This window comes from Toxorhynchites rutilus, chromosome 2, assembly GCF_029784135.1.
Source record: "Toxorhynchites rutilus septentrionalis strain SRP chromosome 2, ASM2978413v1, whole genome shotgun sequence".
NCBI classification, from domain to species: domain Eukaryota; kingdom Metazoa; phylum Arthropoda; class Insecta; order Diptera; family Culicidae; genus Toxorhynchites; species Toxorhynchites rutilus.
The window spans coordinates 333,204,910-333,215,070 of record NC_073745.1 but is presented as its reverse complement, the minus strand read 5'-3'; the positions used below and the strand labels follow the sequence as shown (position 1 = coordinate 333,215,070).

At 37.4% G+C, this 10,161-nt stretch overlaps 2 protein-coding genes across 3 annotated transcripts in view; both read right to left on the bottom strand.

The window, feature by feature from the left end:
- Positions 1-7,066: 7,066 nt before the first annotated feature.
- Positions 7,067-8,114, bottom strand: LOC129767111 (phospholipid scramblase 3-like). The gene is made up of 4 exons (XM_055767731.1): positions 7,991-8,114; positions 7,884-7,931; positions 7,671-7,817; positions 7,067-7,611 (listed from the first exon to the last, which is right to left on the bottom strand). Exons 1-4 carry the CDS (start codon positions 8,112-8,114, stop codon positions 7,067-7,069), a joined length of 864 nt encoding a protein of 287 aa, XP_055623706.1.
- Positions 8,115-8,579: 465 nt separating this feature from the next.
- Positions 8,580-10,161, bottom strand: part of LOC129771960 (trichohyalin) — a 44,713-nt gene continuing 43,131 nt past the window's right edge. For both annotated transcript variants that reach the window (XM_055776123.1, XM_055776124.1), the window contains exons 8-9: positions 9,981-10,105; positions 8,580-9,917 (exon numbers count right to left, since the gene is read on the bottom strand). In XM_055776123.1, the coding sequence (XP_055632098.1) occupies positions 9,714-9,917; positions 9,981-10,105 (329 nt within the window). In that variant the 3' untranslated portion in view covers positions 8,580-9,713. The remainder of the gene's footprint in view (positions 9,918-9,980; positions 10,106-10,161) is intronic.

Below are 10,161 nucleotides of genomic sequence, written 5' to 3'. Positions count from 1 at the left end.
TTATTACGTTCGGAAAAACGTTATGACAAAGAGAGGGGACATTAAAAATGCGTTGCTCAGTGAAAGGCTGAGATGGTCTTTTAGAGATGCAATGGTTAATTAAACAATTGACGGAAAAATGTAGTTCGTTCATTTTATAATTTTACTTATTTTTGCCCTTGACAACAATACCTCTTTTATAGTGTTGATTATCATAAGAAAAATAACACTCCTGATCGTTGGATCTCTTTTGACATTTCAATTGGATCTTTTTTGACAGCCGTTTTGATTCAGTCCGCACTACCTAGTTCTAGACACCCTCTTCGCCCTCCGTGGACAAGTGTGGACATTCCTTATACCCCTCCCTTTGTTATCCACGTAGACATTCCTTCAGTTTTCGGATAAAATCAAGAAAATTAAATTTTTTCTCTTAAACTTCATTTGAAGTTTGTTTCTCTTTTCTATTCTACGTTTTTTTTTTTGATAAATATAGTCTAGATATAGTTTCGTTCTGGATCGCTGATTTTGGGCCTTATTATGTAAATCGAATCGAGAAATCGATACAATCACTATCACTATAACACAGAGCGAAATTTCGTATTTTGTAAATCGAGAAATTACCGTGCTTGAAATTTATGTGTTGCAATAATTCTCTGAATATATGCAACAAGCAAACCAAACAATTCGAAAAAATGATAGTTGCACTCATAGCTTTCATTTGGTCGATGCTATCGAATTGCTCGGTATCTATAATAGCAAAATAGGGCCAACGAGCAAAATTCTTATCGCCTCGATTTCTATAATAGGGCCTTTTGATACGTTCATCTGCGAGCAGTACCTGTTGAAGTTCATCGATTGGTTACTTGAGCTTGGTAGAAGCTCATTATACAGTTTTTTCCAATCTTACCAGACCCAGACCAGACCATGGACTTCCTTTAATTGAAATCTGCATCGGGGTTCAATTCACTTGCCCAAGATTGTTTTGCCTCAGCATAGTTGTAATTGATATGCCATTCACAATTCACCACAAATAATAACTTATATTCTCGAATTCAATCGGATTTAGATTAGAACAACGCTGCATTCTGTATTTTGATCGAGTCAAATTCAGTCGAATTGTGTAAATGTTGCAACCTTGGATTACATAATGCTAAAGACGAACGCGAAAGTGCGAAATTTCAAATCTGATCGGGTTCCGGAATATTGATGAAAATGTAATACATACAGTGCGGCGTTTTTCGTACCCATGCTTACCAAGGTCTCGATTTCATTGTGATCGGTAGCGTTGTCTTGCATTGGGCAAGACAATCCTATAAAAGTGTATTACAAAAATTACCAGATATCAATAAATAAAAACATCACTTAAAAAAAGTCACAGGAGGGTTGTGTTCGAGACACGACCGCATAGTTGACGTAGGATTCCGTTAGACTATATGTTGATTTTGGATATGTTTGAAGAATTACATCCTCAAAATCATTGATAATGATTTGGTGGCCCTGTAAAGGGCAATTTTGTTTGGTTTTTGGGTATTGTTTGTTCACTCTACCAGTGTTCACCGAGTGGTAAGGACAGAAGTATGATGAACAGTTGTTGGGTGGTGCGTATCAGATAGAAGAAGCCGAAGTGGAATGAGATATGATGAAAACCGCCGTCTGTGACTCTATACGAGATGCCTCCTGTGTATATATGGATGAAATAAAGAAAAAAAACTCACCAATGTAATATAAGATAATTACCAATACCGAACAGAAGTATAAATTTTTCTCATCAGTAAAAACATGTTACTTTAACCCTCTACCGCCCAGATTTTTTATTTATCTAAAAAAACCGACTCCATTTTTATCTCGAATTTCCGACTTTCAACATAAAATACTCCTAGCAGAGAGCTGCCAGCATAAAAACAATGTGTATTTTTGATAGATGAAAATATTCTAAAGCCGGTCTAGTGGGGGTGAACATTGAAAATAATGTCTGAATAATTTGAAAAGAGAATCCGCGAAGCCCGTCTAAAGGCGGGCTTTGGCTGCAGAGGGTTAATATAGAGAAAACATATTTGAAATGGAGAAGGTAATTTTGTTTTATAATTTCTACTTTCTGAGGGTTTATTCAACCCAATGCGAATTTTAAATGGACTAACAACACCTAATACTACATATATGTAGAGCATATGGGAAATTACTTTTTCGAATATTTCTTCACTTTTCCTATTTTTTCTCGCCGCTTGAACTTTTCTTAGGTAAAAATGAACACAACAAGACAGACAACTTAAATCGAACGACCCGTTCTCGAGCGGGGACACACCTTGGTTTTTATTTATGAAAATTGAAATAAATATTTTCATATATCAAGTCATTTTCAACACAACTGCTACCATGTACAATTTTACAAAACACTTGTGCTAATCGTATCACTGTACTAATCGTATCACTCGGGGGAATTTTTATATAGCAAGTAAGGTGCAATATAAAAATGCCCCCGACTTGCATTTATTGCAATGCTGATTTCCCTCGGGCACCTTGGTTTTGATCTCTCTGTTAGGGAACACATTTCGGTAGGAACAAAAGTTGCCCCTACTTTCATGTATCTGCAATGTCGATTTCCCCCAGGCAGCTTGGTTTTGATGTCTCTGTTAGGGAACCGCCTCATGTGTCGTCAATTTCGACCAATTAGAAGTGGATATTTCCGTTAGGATAGGGGTTGAGATTTTTCAGTTGTTCGATAGTTAGTTTCATGACATATATTATTTGATTGACGCAAATACATCATCAATCCATCATGGAATGACTGAGCAATAAGCGTTTGAAATTGGACAATTTTCACGATGTGCTCGATTTTCGATTTTCAATTTGTACCCCAATATGTTCCCGAAAGACGTAATCGTACGTCAAAGCACATTTCCAGAGATACGGCCCATGCGCCCATGAAATAATTTGTTGTTCATCTGTCATTTTTTGGGGGTCTCCGTAGCCACATTGGTTGCGCGTTCGCTTAGTAAGCGATCGATCGTAAGTTCAAAACTCAGGGTGACCATCTTTGTGTTGTTACAGAATAACTACGTCCACGTAACAATCGTCAGCGATGGAGATCGATCCACGGTCGAAATAAGATCGACTCATCCATACAACTGCTCTACTCTGCAAGACACATCGGGCTGCTGTTCTATAAATAACTCGACAATGATCAATAAACTGTCTCCGCTGTCCGCTCTAACTAAATAATGGAAGAACAGAAGGAAAACTCTTACGCCTATATGGCTACTGTGTAATGTGTACCATATGCAATGGTATAGAAGGGAATACTCTAACGCAGGAAAAATGGCAACTGTGTAATGTGCTAACTATAGATATGATAAACATGTGACATGTACACGATTAAAATTCGGCTCTATAACAGCTAAAATGCTAATGAACCTAAAATAAACGAAAGGGATAAAATAAATCTTCATTTTCGGAAATCCTTGGGAATTATGGAAAAATAGAAACGAAGCAGTCCCCGATACATTATCTAAGCTCCCTCTCCCTTCACTGTGGACAATTTCGTAGCCCCCTCCATAATGTTGTCCACGTGGTATGTGGACAGCTCCTCAGCGCTTTGAACCATATCGCTCGAAGTTTCACACTTTTTTCTTCCATTTTTCCACGCGAATCAACTATAATTTTAAGAACACTTTGCACCTTACTAGTCAAAAATACTTCTTCAAATAAATCATATAGTACAACAGTACATTTTTCCTGTGATGGGAAACAGGAGCACAATCCGTCAAAAATTCTAACAATCCTCTCGATAGAAGGTCCAACAAAAAGGAATTGTGTGTTTCATGCTCTAGTAACAATTTATACAAAAATGATTGAGTAAGGATCAAGACTACGTGTTCTTAGCATTCAAATAACATCGAGTGATAATTTTCATTCAATTTCTAGCAAACTGCTATCAGACTTGCTATTCTGATAAAGTTAATTGCTGCACATCACCGTACATGTCGACACTGTACATTGGCAATCGCAAAATGATTTATTGATTGATTTTCTACTATAGAGGCTTGAGACTTTAGACAAAGTTCATTCGCCTCTAGCCATGAAAAAGACAAATTCAAAGATCAATCAATGATCCGTTCTGGGATTGAACCCACGTTGAACACTGTTGGGTCATGTTGGGTCTGTGAAGTCTTTGATCTCCGCCGAGAAGAAGCAAATTATTGACACATGGTCATGGATTATGGCTTGGATAGGAATCAACGGAAGACAATATTCGCTACGTTATCATTGATATACCGCCCCCATTGCGGCAAAAAGTGATCGCGAAAAAGATATACGTCTCTAAAACACACTGTGGTTATTATTAATTATGAATAGTCGGTTTCAATGAATTCAATATCTCAACGATCCGACAAATTGGTTTTTCGGCTGTGTGGATTACTCAATGCCATTGCCTTAACTGTCTTTTCGAAATGTGACGCCAACGTCAGACGATTTTATTTTATTTTATTATTTTATTATTTTAAATTTTTATTTTAATTGACGAATTTACGTAAAACTAAATCAGCTCACGCGAAACCTACATTAGAACTTAGAACCACAAAAGTGATGATGTTTGTTTATTCTACGCACTTAAAAGCAAGATTCGGTCGTGATTATTCATTTTATTCATTTTATAGATTCAGTTCAACAAATAAATGTCATCAGCATATGGTAAGAAAGTTAGAGTTCCGCTTATTTACGATGGTTTCAACACGTGATTTGACCAAAGTCATAGATAATCTTCGAAATGTTTATGTTTGTTAATGCATATAGGTTATGAGTACTAACTTCCGGACATTTTTCAGAAGCTCATGTTGTGGATAATGGTGATGCAATCGATTTTATATTAAGTTTGTTGATATTATTGATTATGCAGGGGATTCCGTTCGGCCGATACGAGAAGAATCTGCTGTATTTGAAGTGCAACATATGTCACCCATCGTTTGATTAGTAACAAAATGTAAGTTACAATACTTTTATCAAGTCATTATTGATATGTTATGATTGAAACAATGTAAATTCATGATTGTCTAACCTTTTCGGCGTAGAAAGTATATTAAAAACTGGGAAATTTGAAGAAATTCTAATTTTTCTGAAAAATTTGACTGAATTTCATGCAAAAAAAAAAAACAAAACATAATCATTTTACTCGCTGCGCCATCTGGGTGCGAATCTAACGTAAATTCGTCAATGGAATCGGATTGCAATACATTTTCGGACAATCCTGTCATGACAAAAAAAAAATATGAATTGAGAGGATAAGTTGTGTGTCCTACGCCAGAAATAATCCAATAGTCACAACATTTTTTAAACGTATTTCTCGTAATCGTCCTCAGTTCATACCGCGAATTCTCTGTTATATCTTCTGAGGATTCAGAACGGTTGCCCCGAGATGGTATTTTGTGCTTCCGAAAAAGAAAGAAGGTAGCCGGAGCAATATCAGATGCGTACGGTGGCTGATTAATAAGGGTTCGTTATACTACATGTGATGAAAAGTTCCGGGATTTTTCAACAGATGGCACCACTAAAAAATGAACAAGATCCATTTCGAGAGGTTCATCTGTCACCAGTTTATGTGTGAAGTTTCATGACATTTCGTTTATTTGTTCACAAACTACAGTTGTTTAAGGGGAATATCGTATTTTGATCAAACATTGTTTTTTGATGGGAAAAAACTGAGTAATCAGGTAATTAGTAATGAGGTTGACGAAATGTTATTCCACTTCTTCTCCTTCGAGAACAAAAGTTTATCGATGGTTTAATGAATTTAAAATGGACCGTACAAGCACCGCCGATGCACCTCGCTCTGGAAGATCAAAAGAGGTAACGAATCCAGAAACCGTAAAACAAGTGCAACGGCTCGTTATGAACGATTGTAAAGTGGATCGAGTGGAATACATTTTGCACGACATTTTGGACATGAAAAAGCTATTCGCACGATGGGTCCCACGTTTGCTGACCGTCCAGCTGACCAAAAACAGCGGCGCGTAGATGATTCAACAGCCGGTTTGGCGTTGTTGAAGCGTAACCGAGTGGACTTCTTTCGACATTTTGTGACAATGGATGAAACGTGGATTCATTGTCACGCTCCTGAATCCAATTGGCAGAAATAATAACTTTAAAAATAACTTGAAATGCTTAATGTCCTTATGACTAAAGGGTTACTCTGAAGAATCAATTGTGATATTGATTTTATACTTACATCATCAGGGCATCAAGCATTTCAAGTTATTTTTTAAGAGTGTCCGAAATATGGAACTGTCCGAAATATGATTCAGAACGGTATATTGAGGAAGGAATACAGCTTTACCCTGAAAACGATTGTTTTCATAAAAAATCCCGGAGCATTCCAGCCCGTGTAGTAGATTTTTGTTCAGAAATTCGTTCACAATCATACTCTTCTTGTTATGTGAAATGAGACGAATCGATTGGTGAGTTCCAAAAAGTAGAAAACAGTTCCAGTAACCATCTGTGTTTTCTAGGTCAATCAATTGAAAGTTAATCGAATATATTTTCATATCTTGTTCAGACAGAGTGGAACAAGAGCCAGAGTGTAAAAAGTTGTAATTACTAAATTATTCACTATCGAACTAAAATCTAACCGTGGTCTTTAATTGACTGCAAGTACTCTTTTTCAAAATCACGCTTCTGAAGTCACTATAATACAGATAGAAAGAAAAAAAAACAGCGAAACGGTAAATGTTATCAAGTGTTTGAAAGAGAGTTTGAACTCGGAATGATCTTACGTAAAGACGTCGTTTCTCACGAAAAAGGTATTGTCCATGTATCTCAAACAAATATAAATTGGAGAATCGCGGGAACTTGGTTCTGCATGACATTTTTTTCAAGGATGAAATAGTAAACAAAATCGTTTGTTAGAATTTTGTAACTTATGTACGAATTCATATGAACAGTTAGTATTTATTCCATATCACATTATAAAATATTGTAACAATTTCCCGTTCCATTACGATGTATTTAGTGGTGTTTTGTCAACAGCAATCCGATTGAAAATAAATATATTCCTGTAATTGAGCAAAATTCATATAAAGTTTATTCGAAATAACATTCACAACCATACCAGTAAGAAGGCAGCACCCAGAAATAATGCTTTCAATCGAACATCCAACTCTGGTTCGTTAAAGTAAATATTGTTCGTGTACGATGAACTGCCAACATTCCATGCCCTTGTGATGGTTCCTTTCTGCGACCGCAAGTCTCGATCCATCACCCGGAAGTGTGTTTCTTTCGGCATCCGAATGGCTTCAGCGAGTGGAACGGTGATACGAAACATCGTATTCAAATCCCCGTTCATCAGAATTATCTCTCTGGATGTTAGGCCAAAATCCTGCTGGATGCATCCGATCAAATCCCCCGGCGTAGCCCACATCTCTAGGAACTGAGTCCGACAGAAGCAACACAGCACCCCACAGCCGAGGTTCTTTTTCAGCAGAAGAACCTCATGGTGACTCCGATCGATGAGGGACAACTGGAAGGGTCGGAGTGATCCCCAGCAGCGATCATTCGAGTTTGAAGTTTCCGACGCCGCGTACAGGGCTTCGTTCGAAGGACCGCGTATGGTGTACCGATTCTCGGAGGAGACCGCTGATAGTACTGTTGGATAGAAGGAACAAAATGTGCATATCTTCAAGAAGGAAGGATTGACTACTTACATTCATTCAAGTCGTAGGTTTGCTCAATGAATAACGAAGGTAGTCCGTATAGAAAATCCAAACCAGATCTTGGGTTGAATGGCGTCAAAAAGGGACTGTTTATCGCACGGATCGGGTTGTCATTGATCGTAGATATGTAAGAATTTTCTGAAAAGAATGGATCATTACAAAGGGTTTATCTTATCATTTGAATAACTGGTATGTATTCGGTACCATTATGCTGAGGCTGTGCTGTGATGATTCGATTTTCGCCTTGATGAACTGGAAAAGATAAACTGTGAAGTGTGGGCTTAAGATTGGATGAAACAACATAATTTTACCTATCGGAGTCACATTGTTTTGCGGTGCGACACGAACTTCGCCATCGTATCCGTAGTCCCAGCTGAGATCGAACGTTGGAACGTCGTGTTCATGAATGTTTTGATTGGTTTTTGCGTTCGACATTCTCATATGGGGTCGACCAGTTGCTGATAAGTTGCGCTCTGATGGAGCCTTTATCACAGCAATACTGAACTCGCTTGTAAGTAATGCAGCAGGTGAAGTTGGGTCAGATATGCATACAAACTTGCGTGTGGAAAAGTAGCAAGAGATTTGCTGTAGGGGTTTAGCTCATTAGTCGACTTCACCATAGATTTATAGATACTAAGGTTTACGCTTTCGCATTCCGTAGGTGAGTTCAATTTGGGAGATATTGAATCAAATCACTCCCAGAGAAATGTAGCAAATGCTTCAACCATTGCGCCGAAGTAAAACAGGCATATCTAGACCATGAAGTACTTTATCTTATCATTCAGTGTTATCGGCAGTTTCGAACCTATTATTGATGAACGAATACATATTGCCTGTCAAGTGTGAAGAACCTAAGCGGAAAGTGTGAGGAATGATCGATTTGTTGATTGAATCAAACGCTTCCATTTATAGTGACTTTATTTTTAACAAATACTGATTTTATTTTTTCATTATACTTAGACTTTTTGGTATCTTTGTATTTGTATATATGTATATATAGAGATTCGTTTCACTAGTTATCTGTACTTGCTTTTTTTTTGTTAGTCATACCTATAACCCAAGTGTCGTTGCTTTTCGCTAGTCCTAACACATGATTCTTGTTTCACAAATACTTTAAAAGTTGCGCGACAAAGTGATGATACATTTTGTGTCACATCTGTTGAAATTCACATGCATTAAGCACTCAAAATTTTTAGCTGGTTCTAACAAAGTCTTAAAGAACATGTTATTTTATTCGCTCCTTTCGAATTAGCTGCCCACATTTCGTTTAGTTTTCCTGTTGTTGCTCTTACCAGCGTTGTCTAGTTTTGAATTTATTGTCTGATTCTTCTATTCGTGTATATTATTCGTCATTCAGAGAAAATGGTTTGTAGATGGCATGGAATTAGCTTAACTTTTTTGTGTTTTATTTCATTTGCACTGACGGCGGTGTGTTTAACGCTTATGTGTTAATACAGGTTAGTACAGCGATAAGTTACACCTACTCCATTAAAACAGGTTGAAATGTTTTACAGTAGATAAAAATAGTACTTATGTTCAGTTTTGTTTTCGTGTTTTTTTAAATATATTACCATAGATGTATATAACATTTCAATACGAAGTATTGTGTATAAAAAATAAGTTACTCCTTTGAAGTTAAATGCTAAACAACAAATAATCTCATCACTAACAGTGCATTTACGGGTAAATCAATCCCATGAATTATAGCATGCGCTTGAGGATAAGCTTCCATATACTGATATCAATGTAAATTACATTTCTTGTTTTTGTTTTGGCTGGTGATTCAATATTTTACATACACACATACACATTAGAGTTGTTGTTCAAAATACTATTCCAACACTGCAGTTCTGGTCGGGTTAGGAAGGAAATTGGTACCTGTCAACATATCTTCGGGCTACTGTCTTTTAAGTTACTCTACATCAACACGATTGTATCGAAGATCTTTGGAAACAACATAAGTTGAAATGCAAACAAATTTTCAGCTATTTACCCCCTTGGAGTATTAGAACTCCATGTGGTGTGTTCATTTGTTTACAATCCAGTAACTGCGACCTCCAGCATCGCCCGGTAGAGGCAAGGATTCTTCGCACACTCTCGAGGACCCAGCGTGGGACCAGGGAAACCACGTAGAATCATCAAGGCCGATCGAGCCGTTGCCTGACAATTCGTCTGACCCTCGCAGATGGTATCCGTTTCGGCTAGGTACTGGAAGTCACATACGGTCTGGGTTGTTCCCTGCAAACCAAAAAAATTGATTTCGGTTATTCCTGTCACACTTGATCTGACACGGGGACTTACGCAAAGATAACACAACTGATGAGCACCACAAGCCGGTAGCAAATCTTGATAGATATCCCCGCTCAGTACGTCTACTCCTCGGCACCTGCGTTCCAGAGCATCCAATAGAGGGCATTCGTTTAATTCTATGTTGAAATTGAATTGACATTTGAAGAAAGAAACTGAAGTGAACAAATCTACA

Coding starts and splice junctions, on each gene's coding strand:
- LOC129767111 (XM_055767731.1), bottom strand. CDS start 8,114: ATGTCGAACGCAAAAACCAATCAAAACATTCATGAACACGACGTTCCA. Junction 7,932..7,990: donor AAACAATGTGACTCCGATAG/GTAAAATTATGT, acceptor TATCTTTTCCAG/TTCATCAAGGCGAAAATCGA. Junction 7,612..7,670: donor AACCTACGACTTGAATGAAT/GTAAGTAGTCAA, acceptor TCTATCCAACAG/TACTATCAGCGGTCTCCTCC.